This window comes from Pelophylax lessonae (assembly GCF_965119305.1).
Source record: "Pelophylax lessonae genome assembly, chromosome: 5".
Classification (NCBI taxonomy): Eukaryota; Metazoa; Chordata; class Amphibia; order Anura; family Ranidae; genus Pelophylax; species Pelophylax lessonae.
The window spans coordinates 286,385,723-286,411,098 of NC_138772.1; the positions used below are offsets into that span (position 1 = coordinate 286,385,723).

The window sequence follows — 25,376 nt, forward strand, 5'->3', positions numbered from 1 at the left end:
TAGGGATCTCGTGATAACAAGTGGTGGTTGGTGAGGGATGTGCCCCCCTGGGGATCTGGTGGTGACAAGTGGTGGTTTGTGAGAGATGTACCTCTGCTGGGGATGTGGTGATGACAGGTGGTGGCTGATAACTGATGTGCCTCACTGGGGATCTGGTGATGACAGATGGTGGTTGCTGATGGATGTGCCTCCCCTGGGGATCTGATGATAACAAGTAGTGGTTGTTGAGGAAAGTGCTTCCCCTGGGGATCTGATGATAACAAGTAGTGGTTGGTGAGGGATATGCCTCCCCTAGGGATCTAGTGATAACAGGTTGTGGATGGTGAGGAATGGGCCTCCCCTTGGGTTTTGGTGACAATAAGAGGGGGTTGGTGAGGGATTTGCCCCCCTTGAGATCTGGTGATGACAGGTGGTGGTTAGTGATGGATGTGCCTCCCTCGGGATCTGTTGATAACAACTGGTGAGGGATGTGCCTCCCCTGGAGATCTGGTGATGACAGGTGGTGGCTGATGATGGATGTTCTTCCCTGGAGATCTGGTGTTGACAGGTGGTGGCTGGTGATGAATGTACAGTCCTGGGGATCTAGTGATGACAGGTGGTGGCTGGTGATGAATGTACAGTCCTGGGGATCTAGTGATGACAGGTGGTGACTGGTGATGAATGTACATTCCTGGGGATGTGGTGACAGGTAGTGGATGGTGAGGAATGTACAGTCCCGGGGATCTGATGATGACAGGTGGTGTTTGGTGATGGATGTTTCTCCCCTGGGGATCTGGTGATGATAGGTGGTGGCAGGTGATACATGTACAGTCCTGTGGATCTGGTGATGACAGGTAGTGGCTGGTGATGAATGTAAAGTCCTGGGGATCTGGTGATGACAGGTGGTGGCTGCTAATTAATGTACAGTCCTGGGGATCTGGTGATGACAGGTGGTGGCTGCTGATGAATGTATAGTCCTGGGGATGTGGTGATGTCAGGAGGTGTTTGGTGATGGATGTGCCTCCCCTGAGAATCTGGTTATGACAGGTGGTGGCTGGTGAGGAATGTACAGTCCTGGGGATCTGGTGGTCAGGTGGTGTTTTGTGATGGATGTTCCTCCCCTGGGGATCTGGTGATGACAGGTGGTGGCTGGTGATGAATGTACAGTTCTGGGGATCTGGTGATGACAGGTGGTATTTGGTGATAGATGTGCCTCTCCTGGGGATCTGGTGATGACAGGTGGTGGCTGATGGGGAATGTACAGTCGTGGGGATCTGATGGTCAGGAGATGTTTGGTGATGGATGTGCCTCCCTTGGAGATCTGGTGATAGCAAGTGGTGGTTGGTGAGGGATGTGCCTCCACTGGGGATCTGGTGATGACAGGGGGTTACTTATGATGGATGTGCCTCCCTGGGGATCTGTTAATGAGAGGTGGTCTTTGGTGATGGATGTGCCTCCATTGGGGATCTGGTGATAACAAGTGGTGGTTGGAGAGGGATGTGCCCCCCTGGGGATCTGGTTATGACAGGTGGTGGTTGGTGATGGATGTGCCTCCCCTGAGGATCTGGTGATAACAAGTAGTGGTTGTTGAGGAACGTACCTCCCCTGGGGTTCTGGTGATAACAAGTAGTGGTTGGTGAGGGATATGCCTCCCCTAGGGATCTAGTGATAACAGGTTGCAGTTGGTGAGGGATGTACCTTCCCTGGGGTTTTGGTGACAATAAGAGGGGGGTTGGTGAGGGATGTGCCCCCCCCCTACCCCGGGATCTGGTAATGACAGGTGGTGGTTAGTTGTTAATGTGCCTCCCTTGGGGATTTGGTGATAACAAGTAGTGGTTGGTGAGGGATGTGCCTTCCCTGAGGATCTGGTGACAACAGGTGGTGGCTGGTGATGGATTTGCCTCCCTGGAGATCTGGTGGTGACAGGTGGTGGCTGGTGATAAATGTACATTCACGGGGATATGGTGACAGGTTGTGGCTGGTGAAGAATGTACAATCCCAGGGATCTGATGATGTCAGGTGGTGTTGGGTGATGGATGTTCCTCCCCTGGGGATCTGATGATGACAGGTGGTGTTGGGTGATGGATGTTCCTCCCCTGGGGATCTGGTGATGACAGGTGGTGGATGGTGATGAATGTACAGTCCTGGGGATCTGGTGATTACAGGTGGTGGCTGGTAATGAATGTACAGTCTTGGGGATGTGGTTATGTCAGGTGGTGTTTAGTGATGGATGTGCCTCCCCCGGGGATCTGGTGATGACAGGTGGTGGCTGATGAGGAATGTACAGTCCAGGGGATCTGGTGGTCAGGTGGTGTTTGGTGATGGATGTTCCCTTCCCTGGGGATCTAGTGATGACAGGTGGTGGCTGATGATGAATGTACAATCCTGGGGATCTGGTGATGACAGGAGGTGGATGGCAATGAATGTAAAGTCCTGGGGATCTAGTGATGACAGGAGGTGGCTGGAATGAATGTAAAGTCCTGGGGATCTGGTGATGACAGGTGGTGGCTGGTGATGAATGTACAGTCCTGGGGATGTGGTGATGTCAGGGGGTGTTTAGTGATGGATGTGCCTCCCCGGGGAGCTGGTGATGACAGGTGGCGGCTGGTGAGGAGTGTACAGTCCAGGGCATCTGGTGGTCAGGTGGTGTTTGGTGATGGATGTTCCCTTCCCTGGGGATCTAGTGATGACAGGTGGTGGCTGGTGATGAATGTACAATCCTGGGGATCTGGTGATGACAGGAGGTGGCTGGCAATGAATGTAAAGTCCTGGGGATCTGGTGATGACAGGTGGTGTTTGGTGATGGATGTGCCTCCCTGGGGATCTGGTGATTACAGGTGGTCGCTGGTGAGGAATGTACAGTTTGTGTGATCTGGTGGTGTTTGGTGATGGATGTGCCTCCCTGGGGATCTGGTGATGACAGGTGGTGGCTGGTGATGAATGTACAGTCCTGGGGATGTGGTGATGTCAGGTGATGGATGTGCCTCCCTGGGGATCTGGTTAAGACAGGTGGTGGCTGGTGGGGAATGTACAGTGACAGTCTGGGGGATCTGGTGGTCGGGTGATGTTTGGAGATGGATGTGCCTCCCCTGGGGATCTGGTGATAACAGGTGGTGGTTGGTGATGCTGCCAGTGCCCGAGTTGCTGCCCCCGGGCTGTGTGCGCACTGTGACGTGTAGGGGGGGCAGCCCCTCATCCAGCCTCCTCCATATGACAAGCCGGGGAGGTGTCAGAGCCGATCCCACCTGCGATCTGTTTATGGAGGACCGTGCATGAGCACCGAAAGGGGAGGGAGAAGGAGCCCGGTGGACATCGATCATGAGCGGTGGGCAGCATGGGGGAGAGGGGCGGCAGCCTGATGTCATGCAGCGTCTAGCAGACACCATAACCTGGAGGAGGCCTCTCCATAGCCTGGCCGTCTTCATGGGCTGTAACGTGCTCTTCTGGTAGGTGCTGCCTGGCTGTCATCATCCCGGGAGGATGGAGGATGGGATGAGCGCTGTGCTGGCCTGCATTGTCATGATGGATCGGGGGGAATCCTGCACATCACAGTCCTGTCCTCCATACAGGATCACACTTCACCTAGAATAGACATCTGACTTCAGCAGGGAAAACAAAAGCTATCATTAGAAAGTAGAAAGACAAAATATTTCCATTTTTAGTTTTCTATCCCACTGTCACTTTATTTCTGCTTCCTGCTGAAAACACAAAGTGTCAAAATCTCCCCTCCTAGTTGTTTCTGTAACAAGAGTCCCCATTGGCAGATGTCATGTCCTGTTATGGTGACAACTGTAAAATGTTACATTTCTGATCCCTTAGATGGCAAAGTTATTAGGACAACAGGGAGGGTGAATCTTTCTTTAAAAAAGTTTAGGTGGTCTGACACCCCCCTTTATTCCTAGGAGAGTCAGACCGCGGCTCCCGCACACAGCACATAGGCCAGGGTCTCAAGCAGTCCGACACCCCCCTTTATTCCTAGGAGAGTCAGACCGCGGCTCCCGCACACAGCACATAGGCCAGGGGCTCCAGCAGTGTGACACGCCCCTTCACTCCTAGGAGAGTCAGACCGCGGCTCCCGCACACAGCACATAGGCCAGGGTCTCAAGCAGTCCGACACGCCCCTTCACTCCTAGGAGAGTCAGACCGCGGCTCTCGCACACACTGCATAGACCAGGGTCTCCAACAGTCCGACACGCTCCTTCACTCCTAGGAGAGTCAGACCGTTGCTCCCACACATAGCGCATAGACCAGGGTCTCCAGTAGTCCGACACGCCCCTTTACTCCTAGAAGAGTCAGACCGCGGCTCCCGCACACAGCGCATAGGCCAGGGGATCCAGCAGTCTGACACGCCCCTTCACTCCTAGGAGAGTCAGACCGCGGCTCCCGCACACAGCGCATAGGCCAGGGTCTCCAGTAGTCCGACACGCCCCTTCACTCCTAGGAGAGTCAGACCGCGGCTCCCTCACACACTGCATAGGCCAGGGTCTCAAGCAGTCAGACACGCCCCTTCACTCCTAGGAGAATCAGACCGCGGCTCCCACACACAGCGCATAGGCCAGGGGCTCCAGCAGTGTGGCACGCCCCTTCACTCCTAGGAGAGTCAGACCGCGGCTCCCACACACAGCGCATAGGCCAGGGGCTCCAGCAGTGTGGCACGCCCCTTCACTCCTAGGAGAGTCAGACCACTGCTTCCGCACACAGCGCATAGGCCAGGGTCTCCAGCATTCTGACACGCCCCTTCACTCCTAGGAGAATTAGACCACAGCTTCCGTACACAGCGCATAGGCCAGGGTCTCAAGCAGTCGGACGCACCGCTTCACTCCTAGGAGAGTCAGACCGCTGCTCCCGCACACACCGCATTGGCCAGGGTCTCCAGCAGTCCGACACACCCCTTCACTCCTACGAGAGTCAGACCACTTCTCCCGCACACAGCGCATAGGCCAGGGTCTCCAGCAGTGTGACACGCCCCTTCACTCCTAGGAGAGTCACACCATGGCTCCCGCACACACCGCATAGGGCAGGGGCTCCAGCAGTGTGACACGCCCCTTCACTCCTAGGAGAGTCAGACCGCTGCTCCCGCACACACCGCATAGGCCAGGGGCTCCAGCAGTCAGACACGCCCCTTCACTCCTAGGAGAGTCACACCATGGCTCCCGCACACACCGCATAGGGCAGGGGCTCCAGCAGTGTGACACGCTCCTTCACTCCTAGGAGTGTCAGACCACGGCACTAGCACACAGCGCACTGACCAGGGTCTCCAGCAGGCCGACACGCTCCTTCACTCCTTGGAGAGTCAGACCGGGGCTCCCACACACAGCGCATAGACTACAGTCTCCAGCAGTCTGACACACCCCTTCACTCCTAGGAGAGAGTCAGACCGTTGCTCCCCCACACAGCGCATAGGCCAGGGTCTCCAGCAGTCTGACACGCTCCTTCACTCCTTGGATAGTCAGACCATTGCTCCCACACAAAGCGGATAGGCAAGGGTCTCCAGCAGTCCGACACGCCCCTTTACTCCTAGGAGAGTGAGACCACGTCTCCCACACACAGCGCACTGACCAGGGTCTCCAGCAGTCTGACAGGCCCCGTAAATCCTAGGAGAGTAAGACCGTGGCTCCTGCACAAAGCGCATAGGCCAGGGTCTCAAGCAGTCCACATGCCCCTTCACTCCTAGTAGAGTCAGACCACTTCTCCTGCACAGAGCGCATAGGCCAGGGTCTCCAACAGTCTGACACGCCCCTTCACATATATTTAAATATATTGCTCAACATCCACAAAGGATCATATCTAGTCTATGCACCAACTACCTTTGCAAACCGGGATATTTCCTTGTAAAAGAGGTATCACTGTGCTGTGCATACCTGTAGCCTGTGCAGAAAGCAGAGCTGTGGGAGGGACCTAACAGGCCCTACCCACTACAGGCTGTATGCAGAAATCTACAGAAGGGGGTGGAGACAAGACCAGTCACCCTGCACATGGAAAGAGAGCAGCAGAGACCGGTCTTTATTACAGGAAGCTCCTCCACAGAGGCAAAGCTTTGTTCTAGATTACTGCCCAGATCTGGAAGAAATATACAAAGCATCCCAAGGTTCAAAGAAGAATACACATGACTCTGGGATTCAGACAATATTTGCTTATCCCAAAGTTCCCCTTTAACTAATTTCAAGAAAGGCAGGGCAATGCAGAAGTGGAGCTTCAGAAGAAGATTGTAGCAGTTGCATGTATTATGCACACAGTTCATTTTAAAGTTACTAGCTCTCCTTATGCTACTAATATGTTATGGTATAACTAGGTTATGAATTGCATGAATAGTTGCTGATCAGTTGCTACAGAAACGTAAAAAGAAAACATGCAATCATTTATTTTCCTATGAACAAGTCTTGCAGTTAGGGTTGCGACCTCATCTCTTTAATCCAGGACACATATTAATTAGACAGGTTCTGAGGCTGATATAATGCACATAAGGCACCAAGTGAGTTTAATTACCACCTTAATCACTTGCCCTCCAGCCACGCAGATATACGGCATACCCGTGATTGCCGCTGGGTACCTGCGATCGCTCCCCGTGGAGACAAAACGGCGGTCTGCTGTTGTAAACACGGCAGAACGCTGTTCTGTCAGCAATAAACACAGGGATCCTGTGTTCATTCTATAAGCACATCCCCCACACAGTTAGAAAGCACACACTAGGGACACATTTAACCCTTTGATCACTACTGGTGTTAACCCCTTCCCTGCCAGTGTCATTAGTACAGTAACAGTGCATATTAGCACTGATTACGGTAGTAATGTCCCTGGTCTCCCCAAAAGTGTCAAAATGTCAATTAGGTGTCCGATCTGTCTGCCGCAACGTCGCAGTCACGCTAAAAATCGCTGACCGCGGCCATTACTAGTAAAAAAAAAAAGAAATAAAAATGACATAAATCTTTCCCCTAGTATGTAGACGCGATAACTTTTTGCGCAAGCCAATCAATATACACTTATTGCGATTTTTTTTTAACCAAAAATATGTAGTAGAATACAAATTGGCCTAAAATGATGAAAAAATTTGATTTTTTATTTTTTTTTTATTGGAAAAGTTATGTAGCAGAATGTAAAAAATATATATATTTTTTTTCAGAATTGTCGCTCTTTTTTTGTTTAGAGCGCAAAAAATAAAAATTGCAAAAGAAAGAGCTATTTGTGGGGCAAAAAAGGACATACATTTTATTTGGGTGCAGCGTCGCAGGACCGCGCAATTGTTCGTTAAAGTAAGGCAGTGAAGAATCAGAAAAAATGGCTTGGTCATTAAGGGGGAAAATCTTCCGGTCCATAAGTGGTTAATCAGCCACAGAACCTGTGTAATTAAAGCGGAGTTCCACTCAAAAGTGGTCCTGACCCCCTGACATGCCACTTTTGGCATGTCATTTTTTCTAGGGGGGGATTTGACAGGTACCCGCTCCCACTCCCGTTTGGGCCGCCTAGGCGGCTCGGGCGGAAGTTCTCCTCTGCCACTCCCACCCTGCAATCTTCTGGGACATGTCAGATTGCCTGACCATTTAGCATCAGCACGCGCAGCGCGACTCTCGCATGCGCAGTGCGCACCCGGCTGTGAAGCCGCAAGCTGTCACAGCCGGGTGCCCACACCAGAGATGCCGGCGCCACGGCGAGAAGACGGCGAGAACCGAGGCTCCCCCGGTCGCATCGCTGGACCGCGGGACAGGTGAGTATGTGTTTATTAAAAGTCAGCAGCTACACTTTTTGTAGCTGCTGACTTTTAATAAACACGAAAACGGGTGGAACTCTGGTTTATTGTGTATCCTGGTTTAAAGGGATGAGGAAGTAACCCTACTTGCAGTGTCTCTTGGTGATTTTACACTGTTGAAGAGTGCTGAAGTAAATAGGCTTTAAGCCTTTAAGTAGTTGCAGATTAGGGATGAGCTAAGGTGTGTCTGGATACTAGTCTGAGCTCAGCTTAGCTATCCCAGCAGGAAGCTGTCACTGTACTGGGCCATTCATAAGCCGCTGAGGCATTCCCCCAATCGCACATATACTGTACACACCCCTTATATACTTGTGGCTGCAGGGCGGGGAAAGCCTCACCCGCTTAGGAGAGGAGTATGGATGATATGACAACAGGCAGTATGTGCAGGGAGGAGTGCAGAGGGTATGACAGACTCCTGCACCATATACACTATATTGTGTATTACAGACACCTGTGCTGTATAAACTACTGTCTATTGTATGTTACAGACTCCTACACTATGTACACTATATTGTACATTGCACACTCTACACTATGTACACTATATTGTATATTACACACTCTGCACTATGTACACTATATTGTATATTACACACTCTGCACTATGTACACTATATTGTATATTACACACTCTGCACTATGTACACTATATTGTATGTTACAGACTCCTACACTATGTACACTATATTGTACATTGCACACTCTACACTATGTACACTATATTGTATGTTACAGACTCCTACACTATGTACACTATATTGTACATTGCACACTCTACACTATGTACACTATATTGTACATTACACACTCTGCACTATGTACACTATATTGTATATTACACACTCTGCACTATGTGCACTATATTGTATATTACACACTCTGCACTATGTACACTATATTGTATATTACACACTCTGCACTATGTACACTATATTGTACATTACACACTCTGCACTATGTGCACTATATTGTATATTACACACTCTGCACTATGTACACTATATTGTACATTACACACTCTGCACTATGTGCACTATATTGTATATTACACACTCTGCACTATGTACACTATATTGTATATTACACACTCTGCATTATGTACACTATATTGTATATTACACACTCTGCACTATGTACACTATATTGTATATTACACACTCTGCACTATGTACACTATATTGTATATTACACACTCTGCACTATGTACACTATATTGTATATTACACACTCTGCACTATGTGCACTATATTGTATATTACACACTCTGCACTATGTGCACTATATTGTATATTACACACTCTGCACTATGTGCACTATATTGTATATTACACACTCTGCACTATGTACACTATATTGTATATTACACACTCTGCACTATGTGCACTATATTGTATATTACACACTCTGCACTATGTACACTATATTGTATATTACACACTCTGCACTATGTGCACTATATTGTATATTACACACTCTGCACTATGTGCACTATATTGTATATTACACACTCTGCACTATGAACACTATATTGTATATTACACACTCTGCACTATGTGCACTATATTGTATATTACACACTCTGCACTATGTACACTATATTGTATATTACACACTCTGCCCTATGTACACTATATTGTACATTACACACTCTGCACTATGTGCACTATATTGTATATTACACACTCTGCACTATGTACACTATATTGTATATTACACACTCTGCACTATGTGCACTATATTGTATATTACACACTCTGCCCTATGTACACTATATTGTACATTACACACTCTGCACTATGTGCACTATATTGTATATTACACACTCTGCACTATGTACACTATATTGTATATTACACACTCTGCACTATGTACACTATATTGTATATTACACACTCTGCACTATGTACACTATATTGTATATTACACACTCTGCACTATGTACACTATATTGTATATTACACACTCTGCACTATGTACACTATATTGTACATTACACACTCTGCACTATGTGCACTATATTGTATATTACACACTCTGCACTATGTACACTATATTGTATATTACACACTCTGCACTATGTACACTATATTGTATATTACACACTCTGCACTATGTGCACTATATTGTATATTACACACTCTGCACTATGTGCACTATATTGTATATTACACACTCTGCACTATGTGCACTATATTGTATATTACACACTCTGCACTATGTACACTATATTGTATATTACACACTCTGCACTATGTGCACTATATTGTATATTACACACTCTGCACTATGTACACTATATTGTATATTACACACTCTGCACTATGTGCACTATATTGTATATTACACACTCTGCACTATGTGCACTATATTGTATATTACACACTCTGCACTATGTACACTATATTGTATATTACACACTCTGCACTATGTGCACTATATTGTATATTACACACTCTGCACTATGTACACTATATTGTATATTACACACTCTGCCCTATGTACACTATATTGTACATTACACACTCTGCACTATGTGCACTATATTGTATATTACACACTCTGCACTATGTACACTATATTGTATATTACACACTCTGCACTATGTGCACTATATTGTATATTACACACTCTGCCCTATGTACACTATATTGTACATTACACACTCTGCACTATGTGCACTATATTGTATATTACACACTCTGCACTATGTACACTATATTGTATATTACACACTCTGCACTATGTACACTATATTGTATATTACACACTCTGCACTATGTACACTATATTGTATATTACACACTCTGCACTATGTGCACTATATTGTACATTACACACTCTGCACTATGTGCACTATATTGTATATTACACACTCTGCACTATGTACACTATATTGTATATTACACACTCTGCACTATGTACACTATATTGTATATTACACACTCTGCACTATGTACACTATATTGTATATTACACACTCTGCACTATGTACACTATATTGTATATTACACACTCTGCACTATGTACACTATATTGTACATTACACACTCTGCACTATGTGCACTATATTGTATATTACACACTCTGCACTATGTACACTATATTGTATATTACACACTCTGCACTATGTGCACTATATTGTATATTACACACTCTGCACTATGTGCACTATATTGTATATTACACACTCTGCACTATGTGCACTATATTGTATATTACACACTCTGCACTATGTGCACTATATTGTATATTACACACTCTGCACTATGTACACTATATTGTATATTACACACTCTGCACTATGTACACTATATTGTATATTACACACTCTGCACTATGTGCACTATATTGTATATTACACACTCTGCACTATGTACACTATATTGTATATTACACACTCTGCACTATGTACACTATATTGTATATTACACACTCTGCACTATGTACTCTATATTGTAGATTACAGACTACTGCAGTATACACACTCCTTTTGTTCATTACAGACTCTCACTGTATACACTATATTGTACTTTACATAATTCCAGAACTACAGTATATACACAATATTATACTGTACACACTCTGCACTATATACACACTATATACACTATATACACTACAGTGATATATTTGATGCATTTCAAATATATTTCCAATATATTTAGGGAAAAATGTTTAGAAATATATTGAATATGGCCAAAATTGTAGCATTTCAAATATATTTCCAATATATTTGGGGGAATTTTTTTTTTTTTTAAATATATTTAAAATATATTTTTCTTCCATGTGGGCAGTGACATTACTACAGTAATCAGTGCTATACATATGCACTGTTACTGTAAAAATGACACTGGCAGTGAAGGGGTTAACTTTTTTTTGAGAGGGAGGGGTTAAGTGTGTCCCTAGGGGCGTGATTCTTACTGTGATTGGCTGTGGCTAGTTGTATAAGAACAGTGAACCGTATGATCACAATTTTTACACAGGGGAGAATGACAGGCGGCTTTGTTTACATTAGCCGCCTGCCTTCTCCCGGTGTCACGGACGATCGCGAGATGTCCGCCGGGCACACGCGCGCGGGGGGTCCATGACCGAGCGGGAGCGCGCATTTGGCGGCGTGCGCTCGCTCCCCAGAGCCTCTCAGGCTAGCGACGTAGACCTACGTCGCTTTGCCTGTGAGGGGCTGACTGCCGCAGTAAATCTACTGACGGCAGTCGGCAAGTGGTTAATAGAAATTCGGCCAGTCCTTGGGCTTATTTTGTCCATCTATAGCCTGCTGAAGAAATGAGTGAGTGACACAAATTATGAGCCTAGAAATGGTATAAAGAAAAGTCCAAAAGAGTAAAGAGAGATAGGAAGAGAGGGTGAAGGAAGAACATTTAAGACTTATGGGGGCAGATACATTTCCTTCTCCCATTGTCCATCTAGGTACTCACATAGCTCAAATGTTCAACACCTTTCTATCTGGTTGGGAGTAGGATATAAATGGATATTTATCGGGAACATGTTTTGAGGAATTTCTTGTGGGTGTTAGAGTAATTGGCTGATAATTCATTAGTCAGGTTCCCATTCAAATTTAATGCCAGAGACTTCCAAGAGCAAGCTACAGTATGTTTGTTGGTGCTAAAGATAAAGGTAATTACATTTTGCTTCTGAGTGTTGGACATTTGGGTGGTTCAGTAAAGCAGAAGGTCCTTAAGTAAGTTACATCCCTGAACAGTATAAATCAATGTATAAACTATCCATAACTTGTGAGCCTTGGGGCAAGTCCACCATATATGCAACATCGTTATTTTCTGTCCACAGGTATGGAAACCTAAAGGTGACCACTGTGGTAGCAGTTTGGGAAGTGAGTACTAGAGTAAGAGGACTTGGTTTGAGTTCTTCAAGGCCAAAATATTGAATGAGCTTTTGGCTTTGGACCCCATATTTCCATTAAATCCTCCTCTGGCGAAGAGTTCCTCTTCCCATCAGAGCATGTAACATGTTTTAGTAGTTAAAGGAATGGATAGAGGCTTGTATTTAAAAAATAACATCAATGGATACAAATTGGGGTTTCCATTCTCATGGGTAATAAATGGCAGGATTCCAGGGCCTCAATCCAATTTATGTCAGCATACGAGGGGCGTTCAAGTCAAACCAAGATTTTTAGTTTTACAGGTATAAAAAGGGATGCTAGCGTGGCGGTACTACATGCAGTAGTAAGTGGCAAGTGTATCCAGAGACCGTTAAGATGGCAGACAACAGTGTTAGTGCGTGCATGGAACAGCGTGTGGTGATGACGTTTCTTCTGAACCAAGGCGTAAAACCCACGGATAGCTACAGAAGACTTCAAGCACAATAAGGTGACAAGACGCTCAGCCGCAGTAAGACCTTCAAATGGAATAACGTTTTAAAAATGGCTGTACGCATGTCAGTGACGATCCCGGCCGTGGTGGTTCCCAGTCCACAGCAGTCATTCCTGTGAACATTCAGAACATAGAACGCCCAAACCTGGATAATTGGCGCATAACCTGTCGTGAAACAGGTCAAATAAGGGTAACCGTGCTAGCAATAAAGGATAATATAAAGCAGCAGCTTTAAGTGAGACAACACCAAACACAAAAGTAAATAAAAATAAGCTGCGCTAATGAGAACTAATGATGGGTATGTGGAAGACACCAATCACAATAGTAATAGAGTGAGTATAGAAATTCACCCAAATATTGTTATATTGCAATAAATGAGCACCAAGTGCCAGGTGGACAACAAAAATAGTGAATATGTGTATGTCTGATGACCACTAAATCACAAACATATGAATAAGTGAATAAACCTAAAACAGTGAAAACCAAATAATAAAAGTGCAATGATTGTGACCGTTAAAAATCACGAACACATGAATAATATAAGTGAACAAATGAGGTAGTCCATAAATAGAACTTAATATAGTCCCAAAAATGCAATCCAGAATCAAGGTAATGAGTGAAGTGAATGGAAATGATCTTGTAATGTTAATCACCACGGTGCTCCCACACAAGTGACATACATGTCTTCTTACCAGATTCTGGTATAAATGAGCCTCTATGAATGGTTCCTCACAGCGCCACTCTGAAGAGATCCCAACTCCGGCAAACCCCTAGGTTATGGCCAGAAGTGGATAGTAATGCCAGTAATGTCCACAAGATGGAGCTCAATACACCATAAAGAAAAAAGTGGACTAGATAGTGTGATACCGTACAGCATTTATTAAATAAATATATAAAATAACACTCACATGATACAGATAAAAACTCGCATGTTCAGGGAGCCGGCCGGCTCTCGTGTAGCCCGTCCTCAGGGCAGCGCAGTGACGTCAGCACGCCGTACCCTACGCGCTCGTCTGCAAAGACTTCTAATGGGCACATAAAAAGAGTTCCTCGGAGGTCAGCATCTCAGCACTGATGACGAAGTGAAGCAGGCTGTCCTAGAATGGTTCAGGCGTACTGACAAATCTTTCCATGCTAAAGCTTTCCAGGCATTAGTTAAATGCTGGGATAAGTGTATAAATGTAGCAGGGGAATATGTTGAAAAATGAATGCAGTTTCCACTCCTTGAAAATTGTTCTTTCATAATATAAACTCAAAAGACCCGATTTGACTTGAACGCCCCTCGTAGAATAGTTTTAGTTTTTAGATTTACTGTGGGTATGTGGAACCCTATATAATTTTCGATAGGGAACATAAGATGAGGCTAGCAGATATCTTTCAATGCAAATTGTAGTTTACAATCGTGTGTTTTGTTCTGTATTTCAGGTTTCTAGCACTGAGCCCCTGGAGAATTTATAATTTACTGTCACTGATTTTACTTGGACTTCTTCTGGTTCAGATTAGTAAACATTTTTTGCTGTCCAGAAACACAGGTGAGTAGATCTGAGTTTATTCTTCCTATCACGTAGTTTACAAATTTTTGGACATATTTGTCATGAACTACAAACCTAAAAAAGACAACAGTAAGAGCCCATTCACATTAGCGCGACTTGTCAGGCAACTTGTCAGCCTGACAAGTCGCGCTCGGTCGCGGTCCATTGATTAGCACAGGACCCGTTCTAATAGGAGCGACACAAGTCGCTCCGACTTAGAAAAAGGGTCCTGTACTACTTTGGGGCGACCACGGAGCGACATGCATAGACTTCCATTATGTGAAGTCTCTGCAAGTCGCGCCGAAGTCGCGGTGCACAGCGGTGCACACGACTTCACAGGTCGCCCCCAAAGTCGTCTCGCGCTAGTCTGAATGGGCTCTTAATGTTTCTAGCAAACTACTAGATAGAGGCCACCGCCCCTGTACCACATCCAAAATATCATTATGTATCCAACTAAAAAGAAATGCGGACTTTACTGGTACAAATTAGATAATGCTGACATATAAAAATGATACATCGTTTTATTATTACTTATAAAATATCTGGATCATTTAAATCCTAAAAATATGGTTTCCATTAATAAAAATATTTCTTCATGGCTGACACCAAGCATTGTTAAATGTACAATTTTAATTTAATATACAATATATATTCTGTATGTATCCACAAATCACATAACTTTTACTAGTAGATACCCCTTAGTCAACATGCTTCTTGTACAGCTTTTTCAGGGCTATCTGAGGATTCAATAGGAAGATACCGATAATGACTAAATAAAAAACACATTATATACTGTATATGTATTGTTTTAAAGTGTGTTAACCACTTAAGCCCCGGAGGATTTTCCTGCTAAACGACCAGGGGGTATTTTGCGATTCGGCACTGCGTGACTTTAACAGACAATTGCGCGGTCGTGCAACGCTGTTCCTAAACGAATCTGATGTCCTTTTTTTCCCACAAACAGAGCTTTCTTTTGGTGGTATTTGATCACCTGTGCGCTTTTTACTTTTTGCGCTATAAACAAAAAAAGAGCGTAAATTTTGCAAAAATAACAATATTTTTCACATTTTTTTATATGAAATTCCCCAAAAAAAAATGTAAAAATCAAAATTTTTTAACACTTTCGGACAATTTGTTTTATCCTACCTATGTTTGGTAAAAAAAAAATCGCAAAAAGCGTATTTTGATTGGTTTGCGCAAAAGTTATCGCGTTTACTAACAAAGGGAAAGATTTTTGTCATTTTTGTTGTTTTTTTTTTAACGCGTAATGGCGGCGATCATTTTTTTTTTGCGGTACTGCGACATTGGGGCAGACAGATCGGACCCTTGACAGACATTTTTGACACTTTTGGGGTTACCAGTGACATTTCTACAGTAATCAGTGCTATACATATGCACTGTTACTGTAAAAATACACTGGTAGTGAAGGGGTTAACTTTATTTGGGAGGGAGGGGCTGTGTGTGTCCCTAGGGGCGTGCTTTCTACTGTGATTGGCTGTGGCTTGAGGTGTAAGGACACTGATCAACGGATCTACATAGTAGATCCGTCTGATCAGTGTTTTTACACCGAGGAGAATGACAGGCAGCTTGTTTACACAAGCCGCCTGACTTTCTCCCTCTCCCCCGACGATCGCTGAGTGACCGGCGGACATCGGGTCCGCCAGTCACACGCGCGGGGGCGTCCGTGACCGCGCGGGAGCGGGAGCGCGCCTCCGCAGGCGCGCGCTCGCTCCCCAGACCCTCCCAGGCTAGTGACATTAATTAACGTCACTCTGCCTGGCAGGGGCTGACCGCCACAGTAAATTTACTTGCGGCGGTCGGCAAGCGGTTAAAAGACCTTAAAATGCTTTTTACACGTACAGTGACAGTAAAATAAACATGCCTACAATGCATGCATTCTAATAGGGTTTTTCCTATTTTGCGGATTTTCACTTTTACATATACACAATATCTCACAAAAATGAGTACACCCCTCACATTTTTGTAAATATTTTGTTACAACACTGAAGAAATGACACTTTGCTACAATGTAAAGTAGTGGTAGTGAGTGTACAGCTTGTATAACAGTGCAAATTTGCTGTCCCCTCAAAACAGCCAATAATGTCTAAACCGCTGACAACAAAAGTGAGTACACCCCTAAGTGAAATGTCCAAATTGGGCCCAAAGTGTCAATATTTTGTATGCCCAGCATTATTTTCCAGCACTGCCTTAACCCTCTTGGGCTTGAGCTTCACAGGTTGCCACTGGGGTCCTCTTACTCTCCTCCATGATGACATCATGGAGCTGGTGGATGTTAGAGACCTTGCGCTCTTCCAACTTCCGTTTGAGTATGCCCCACAGGTCCGCAATAGGGTTTAGTTCTGGAGACATGCTTGGCCAGTCCATCACCTTTACCCTCAGCTTCTTTAGCAAGGCAGTGGTCGTCTTGGAGGTGTGTTTGGGGTCGTTATCATGTTGGAATACTGCCCTGCGGCCAAGTCTCTGAAGGGAGGAGATCATGCTCTGCTTCAGTATGTCACAGTAAATGTTGGCATTCATGGTTCCCTCAATGAACTGTAGCTCCCCAGAGCTGGCAGCACTCATGCAGCCCCAGACCATGACACTCCCATCACCATGCTTGACTGCAGGCAAGACACACTTGTCTTTGTACCCCTCACCTGGTTGCCGCCACACACACTTGACACCATCTGAACCAAATAAGTTTATCTTAGTCTCATCAGACCATAGGTCTCCAGTAATCCATGTCCTTAGTCTGCTTGTCTTCAGCAAACTGTTTGTGGGCTTTCTTGAGCATCATCTTTAGACGAGGCTTCCTTCTGGTATGATAGCCATGCAGACCAATTTGATGCAGTGTTTGGCATATGGTCTGAGCACTGACAGGCTGACCCCCCACCCTTCAACCTCTGAAGCAATGCTGGCAGCACTCATACGTCTATTTCCCAAGGACAATCTCTGGATATGGCGCTGAGCGAGGCCTCTTCTGAGTGAAAACTGTCCTGTTAAACTGCTGTATGGTCTTGGTCACTGTGCTGCAGCTCAGTTTCAGGGTCTTGGCAATCTTCTTATAGCCTAGGCCATCTTTATGTAGAGCAACAATTCTTTTTTTCAGATCCTCAGAGAGTTGTTTGCCATAAGATGCCATGTTGAACTTCCAGTGACCAGTATGAGAGAGTGAGAGCGATAACACCGAATTTAACACACCTGCTCCCCATTCACACCTGAGACCTTGTAACACTAAGAAGTCACATGACCTCGGGGAGGGAAAATGGCTAATCAGGCCCAATTTGGACATTGTCACTTAAGGGTTTACTCACTTTTGTTGCCAGCAGTTTAGACAATAATGGCTGTGTGTTGAGTTATTTTGAGGGGACAGCAAATTTACACTGTTATACAAGCTGTACACTCACTACTTTACATTGTAGCAAAGTGTCATTTCTTCAGTGTTGTCACAGGAAAATATATAATAAAATATTTACAAAATTGTGAGGGGTGTACTCACTTTTGTGAGATACTGTATATACACACACACACTACAAGTCTACAAATGATCTTCCTATTCAGATACAAACAATTATATGTGTCAACCTACCAATGTGCAACAATACATTTGAGGTGGACAGAGGTGGCAGCAAGGAATGGGGTAATCCTCCGGGGAGAAAGATAGGAACCACAACCAGCTGGAAGCCCCACTAAGGCTAAAGGCCTTAGTGGGCCTTTTAGATCATCTACCTCACAGGGAACTTACATCCTGTTGTATCCACTTTTATTTATACTCAGTATGGTGTCTCGAATATGTCATAATTGGAGTGATCGAAATAAAAAATGTATTAACAATTAGCTCATTAATCATAAATTGTATACCTCAGCATCCACTATACTGAGCCTATGGGGTGTCTGACAGCAGCCATATTACATCATAGAGGTGGTCTCTCATCCCATCTCATAATTTTGATGCAATTAGTAGCCTTAAAAAAACATACAAATAAAAGGTGGTAGTATATACAGCCTTTTTAGGATATAAATGATCCAGATAATTTTTTAAGTAATAATAAAATTTTGTATAATTTTTATATATGTCAGCGTCTTCTTATTTGTACCGGTAAAGTCCACATTTCTTTTTTCTAGGATACGTAGTTTCTAACAAAGGTTGTCTGTGTATTCAATGAGTCCGTGTATTGCAGGGTGCCCCATTCATGTCTCTATACTGTATGTGGGACATTGTGCTGTCAAATTAGGCTGGGCTATTACTGAATGATACCAACCTGAGAATAATCAGTGTGCAGATATCTGCTTGTGCTTGCCCAACTCAAATGAGGACTGGCGTTTTGATAACGTCCAGTGTGCATGAGGCTTCAATTACACATTGGCTCCATATGATAATCAAGCACAATAACATTCCAAATTCTCCTATTTCCTGCGTCCATCTGTGACTTTAAGGTGAGGGAGATTCACTCTGCGCCATCTATTGTAAAGTAACTTAACTGTTCAAATGTCTAGCAAGTGTAAGTAAATGCTGTAGCTAGTGGCTGGATATGGAAACGTCAGTAGGAAAATCTCATTGCTGTACTCTTCAAGAAATATAAAAAGCTGATTAATTCAACTCATCAGCACCCATCCTAAACTGTTTTGGATGTATAACTTTTGGTGCCTTTTCTTACGTTCCAAATGTATATAATGATAGATTCACTGTACAAAAAAAAAAGGAAGAAAAACTATAAAAAGCACACACGCAGTTCTTGTCTTCTAGTCTTTTTATGTTTAGGCAAGCAGAGCTTCCCTTTTTCTGTTTTAAGCATGATGTGTGCTTGATTTTTTCCAGGTGCGCAACTATGGAGAGGTATTGTCAAAAGGTATAGTGAATTTCGTTACATATCTTTATTATGCTGTATTCCTTTACATCTGATAATCATTGAAGTTTCCCTTTATATGAATATTCCCTTTATAATAAAGCCCATCCATTAAAGGACCGTTGTGCTGCACAAAATTACAATAATGCATTATTAAAGTGTTTGTTAGGCCCCTTTCACACGGGCGCACCGCCTGATGGAGTCCGTTCTGCTCAGTGGGGGATTGATTCGCCGATCCCCGCTGAGCAGGCGGATGGCAGCTCCGTCTCCGCTATGTGTGCAGAGACAGAGCTGTCAGATCCCCGCTCTCCTCTATGGGGAGAGCGGATGAGAACAGACCGCCTGTCCGTTCTCATCCGATCCCATCCGATCCCATCCGACCTGATCCTCCAGACAGATGGAAAATAGGGTTTCCATCCGTCCGGATTTCATGGACAGGATCGAATCGGATAGCAGCGGGTGTCAGCAGACATGTCAGCGCTGACATCCGCTGCCCCATAGGGATGCATGGAGCATCCAAACAGGTCCACCTGAAAAACTGACAGGCAGATGGGATCAGATCGCCCGTCCGAAAGGGGCCTAACCCCAACATTTCATATTTCTAACGTGTATGTTGTACCATGTACTTGTGTTAAAAAGTATCCTCTTCAATTTGTATTTCTTTCTTTGTGTGAAATACCGGGTGATCCTGCCAGTCCCTCTGCTTTCCTATTTCAAACTGACCACACTAGGTATGGGTGCACATCATTTCCAGTGTGGTCAGTTTTCTGGCTGTGGTGGGAGAACAGTTTGCCTGTCCTCCAGTGGTCGGACTTGAAGCACTGAGTTGAAAAATATGATCACCCCCTTCTGTCTGTATTTTTTTGAACCACCTTTTGCTTTAATTACAGCCTTTAGTCTGTTGGGATATGTCTCTACTCACTTTGCACATCTAGACTTTACGTTTTTTGCCCACTCTTCTTTGTGAAACTGCTCAAGTTCAGTTAAATTTGATGGTGTCCATTTGTGGACTGCAGTCTTCAAGTTATTCCACTGATTTTCAGTGGGATTTAGTGCCCGTTCACATATGTGCGGCTGCGGAGATCGCATGTAATTTGGAGCGCACTGCTCCTTCATTACATGCGATCTCTGTGCGGATGCAAATTCAGCCATACACTTTGTATGGCTGAAATTCACACTGCACCCGCACCAAAGACGCACAGGAGGCATTTTTTCAGCCGCATCAGGATCGGATCACACAGTGGTTCACACTTGTGCGATCCGATCCTGTGCGAACTTTCAGATCGCACTGCGATAATCGATCAAACTGGGGGTGTCGTTAACATTTTAATTGACACCCCCTGCGTATCGCATATGGCAGTGTGAACTGCACTTGTGCGGATGCGATGCGGGAACAGGCTGCATATTCGCAGCCTTCCCGCATCGCACAAGTGTGAACCGGCCCTTAAAGCGGATGTAGAGGTAAAAGAAAAAATAATAATAATAACAAACATGACTATGACACAGACAGCAGGACTCAAGTTGATTGATTGCTTCAGCTGCACCACAAGGGACTGAAATGCTCCATGAAATCACTTTTTATGCTGAGCTAATCAAAATGACTACAGCTAAACACAGTTGAAAGTCCAATGGCTTTGTGCGCCATTGAGAAGGTGATTAGCTACACTTGATTGAGTTTACAAGTCAGCCCCTCACAGGCAAAGTGACGTAGGAGTACGTCACTAGCCTGTGAGGCTCTAGGGAGCGAGCGCGCGCCGCTGGAGGTGCGCTTCCGCCCCCGCTCGCTCACGGGGCCCCCCCCCCGCCGCTCACTCGCGATCATTGGTTACAGAGGGAGAAAGGCAGGCGGCTAATGTAAACAAAGCCGCCTGTCATTCTCCCTTGTGTAACAGCAGAGATCATACGGTCCTACTATGTAGGATCGTATATCTCTGCTGTTACATGAAAAGCCACATCCCACAATAGTAAGAAGCACGCCCCTAGGGACACACATAGCCACTGCATCTCTAATAAAGTTAACCCCTTCCCTGCCAGTGTCATTTGTACAGTAACAGTGCATATGTATAGCACTGATTACTGCAGTAATGTCACTGGTACCCCCAAAAGTGTCAAAAATGTCAGTCAAGGGTCCGATCTGTCTGACGCAATGTCGCAGTCCCGCAAAAAAAAAAAAAAAATCGCAGATCGCCGCCATTACATTAAAAAAACAATAAAAATTACAAAAATCTTTCCCTAGTAAACGCAATAACTTTTGTGCAAACCAATCAAAATACGCTTATTGCGATTTTTTTTACCAAACATATGTATTACAAAACAAATTGGCCGAAAATGTTAAAAAACTTTGATTTTTAAATTTTTGGGAATTTCATATAAAAAAAAATGTGAAAAATATTGTTATTTTTGCAAAATTGTCGCTTTTTTTTGTTTATAGCGCATGATCAAAACAAATCGCACAGGTGATCAAATACCACCAAAAGAAAGCTCTGTTTGTGGGAAAAAAAGGACGTCAATTTCATTTGGGTACAGGGTCGCACGACCGCGCAATTGTCCGTTATAGTCACGCAGTGCCGAATCGCAAAATGGGCCCTGGTCAGGAAGGGGGTAAAATCTTCCAGGGCTTAAGTGGTTAAGAAGGGGGTGATCCTTTTTCCAACTCAGTGATTCTGTTTTTGAATTTTTAAAAAATGTTTTCTGACATTTTGGTGTTATATCTTTCACTTGGATGTTATAGGTTGCACTGAGTAAATACAGCTGCATAATAAATGGGCTGCAAAGCCACAAAATGTGATTATTTTAAAGGGGGGGTAAATATTTTCTATGCCAACCGTATATGTATATGTACACAAACATTTTGCCTTGGATTTCTCTTTTATTTCTGAATGGGTTGTTTTTTTAGGTGAGCATTCATATATGCTTTAAAGCGGTTGTAAACCGCTGTTTTTTTTTTTTTTTTTTTCGGATCTGCAAGGTAAAGGCATTATGTGACACTTTCTCGAAAATGAAGCCCTCCAGCGATGCAATGTCATCACTGGAGGCAGCGTCCATCTTCACCCGTCTTACTTCCGGGTCAGCGGATCCGTCTGGCCAAAGCCGCGAGGATGTCACTCCCGTACATGTGCGGGGGAGCTGTCATTCACGACACAGGTATCTGAAGGAATGGCACGGGTGGTCGTTCCTTCAGAGCACATACGCCAATGACATTATCGGCTGCATATAATGTAAATATCTCCTAAACAGTGCAAGTTTAGGAGATATTTACAGTACCTATAGGTAAGCCTTAATATAGGCTTACCTATACTGGCAAATTATGCCTTTGAGTTTACTTCCACTTTGTTTCCAACATTGATATCTTTTTTTTTTTTAAAGCAGCCATTAAAGGGGACAAAAATAGTTGTTTTAAAAATTAAAGAGGAGCTCCAGTCATTGTAGTTTTTGTAAAAATTCAAAGCCAACAGCTACAAAACTGTAGCAGCTGACATTTTAATAAACAGGCACTCACCTGTCCAGGATCCATGGCTGTGCTCACCTGAACCCTTTTCTCCACCAGTCTTCAGTCCTTAGTGCTGTGGGCACCCAGTTGTGACAGCTTGCGGCTTCACAGCTGGGTGCCCACTGAGCATGCGCAAGCCGCATTGCTCATTGTGAATGGTCCCACAGTCTTCTGGGACCTGTGATGTGTCCCAGAAGACTGTGGGGAGCGAGGGAAGGAGGAGAACTTCCCTACCCTCAAACCATCCCCACCCCTTTCTCCTCTTTATAGGTCATGTGACTGAAAAACCGCATAAAAAACTAAACACAGGTGCGTTATTAATGCATTCTTGCATTTCAACAGGGAAGTGTGTTTTTGGTGCAGTTTTTTTAACTGCCCAAAAATGCAGCAAGCAGGATTTTTAACAACACAACAGAAGCGCAACTGACCAGTGTGAAAACATACATAGATTTTAAGGGGATACATTTTTCTTGAGCTTCTCTAATGGCCAACAATAAATTCATAATAGTTTAAATTCATGATATTAATTAAAAAGTCATACATAATACAATTCTATATTAAAGGTTACAGTATCTCGCAAAAGTGAGTACACCCCAAACATTTTTGTAAATATTTTATTATATCTTTTTATGTGGCCACACTGAAGAAATTACACTTTGCTACAATGTAAAGTAGTGAGTGTACAGCTTGTATAACAGTGTAAATTTGCTGTCCCCTCAAAATAACTCAACACACAGTCATTAATGTCTAAACCGCTGGCAACAAAAGTGAGTACACCTCTAAGTGAAAATGTCCAAATTGGGCCCAAAGTGTCAATATTTTGAGTGGCCACCATTATTTTCCATCACTGCCTTAACCCTCTTGGGCATGGAGTTCACCAGAGCTTCACAGGTTGCCACTGAAGTCCTCTTCCACTCCTCCATGATGACATCACGGAGCTGGTGGATGTTAGAGGCCTTGTTCTTCTCCACCTTCCATTTCAGGATGCCCCACAGATGCTCAATAGGATTTAGGTCTGGAAACATGCTTGGCCAGTCCATCACCTTTACCCTCAGCTTCTTTAGCAAGGCAGTGGTCATTTTGGAGTGTTTGGGGTCGTTATCATGTTGGAATACTACCCTGCGGCCCAGTCTCCAAAGGGAGGGGATAATGCTCTGCTTCAGTATGCCACAGTACATACTGGCATTCATGGTTCCCTCAATGAACTGTAGCTCCCCAGTGCATGCAGCCCCAGATCATTACACTCTCACCACATCACTTGACTGTAGGCAAGACACACTTGTCTTTGTACTTCTCATCTGGTTTCCACCAAACACGCTTGACACCATCTGAACCAAATAAGTTTATCTTGGTCTCATCAGACCACAGGACATGGTTCCAGTAATCCATGTCATTAGTCTGCTTGTCTTCAGCAAACTGATTGCAGGCTTTCTTGTGCATCATCTTTAGAAGAGGCTTCCTTCTGGGACGACAGCCATGCAGACCAATTTGATGCAGTGTGCAGCGTATGGTCTGAGCACTGACAGGCTGACCCTTCACCCCTTCTACCTCTGCAGCAATCGTGGCAGCACTTATACATCGATTTTCGTGAAGACAACCTCCGGATAGGACGCTGAGCATGTGCACTCAATTTGGTCGACCATAGCGAGGCCTGTTCTGGGTGGAACCTATCTTGTTAAACCGCTGTATGGTCTTGGGCACCATGCTGCAGCTCAATTTCAGGGTCTTGGCAATCTTCTTATAGCCTAGGCCATCTTTATTTTCAGATTCTCAGAGAGTTATTTGCAATAAGGTGCCATGTTGAACTTCCAGTGACCAGTATGAGAGAGTGAGAGCGATAACACCGAATTTAACACACCTGCTCCCCATTCACACCTGAGACCTTGTAACACTAAGAAGTCACATGACCTCGGGGAGGGAAAATGGCTAATCAGGCCCAATTTGGACATTGTCACTTAAGGGTTTACTCACTTTTGTTGCCAGCAGTTTAGACAATAATGGCTGTGTGTTGAGTTATTTTGAGGGGACAGCAAATTTACACTGTTATACAAGCTGTACACTCACTACTTTACATTGTAGCAAAGTGTAATTTATTCAGTGTTGTCACATGAAAAGATATAATAAAATATTTACAAAAATGTGAGGGGTGCACTCACTTTTGTGAGATACTGTAAATATTTTTTTAAAAAACTGTCAGTCATTTTTGGTTTCGGTTTTCGGTCAAGTGCATCCTACATTTTTGGGTTCGGCACCACATTCGGTGCACCTCTATTTTTTTTTTTTTTTTTGGTTTTTTGTTTTTGCAAAATATGGAATTTTCCTTTAACAAAAAGAAAAGAAAATTGGAATTAGCTTATGACTTTAAAGTTTTTATTTCTGCATAATTATGATTGCATGATTAAAGTGAAAACAAATTCCCCTTAATCAGAGCTAGGTGAA

The 25,376-nt window shown here is 44.3% G+C and overlaps 1 protein-coding gene across 1 annotated transcript in view; it reads left to right on the forward strand.

Annotated features, from left to right (window-relative positions):
* The first annotated feature begins 3,246 nt into the window (after nt 1-3,246).
* RETREG1 (reticulophagy regulator 1) overlaps nt 3,247-25,376 on the forward strand; it is a 177,312-nt gene continuing 155,182 nt past the window's right edge. The window contains exons 1-3 of the mRNA XM_082258410.1: nt 3,247-3,425; nt 14,494-14,600; nt 19,420-19,450. Coding sequence (XP_082114536.1) covers nt 3,298-3,425; nt 14,494-14,600; nt 19,420-19,450 — 266 coding nt within the window. The 5' untranslated portion in view covers nt 3,247-3,297. The remainder of the gene's footprint in view (nt 3,426-14,493; nt 14,601-19,419; nt 19,451-25,376) is intronic.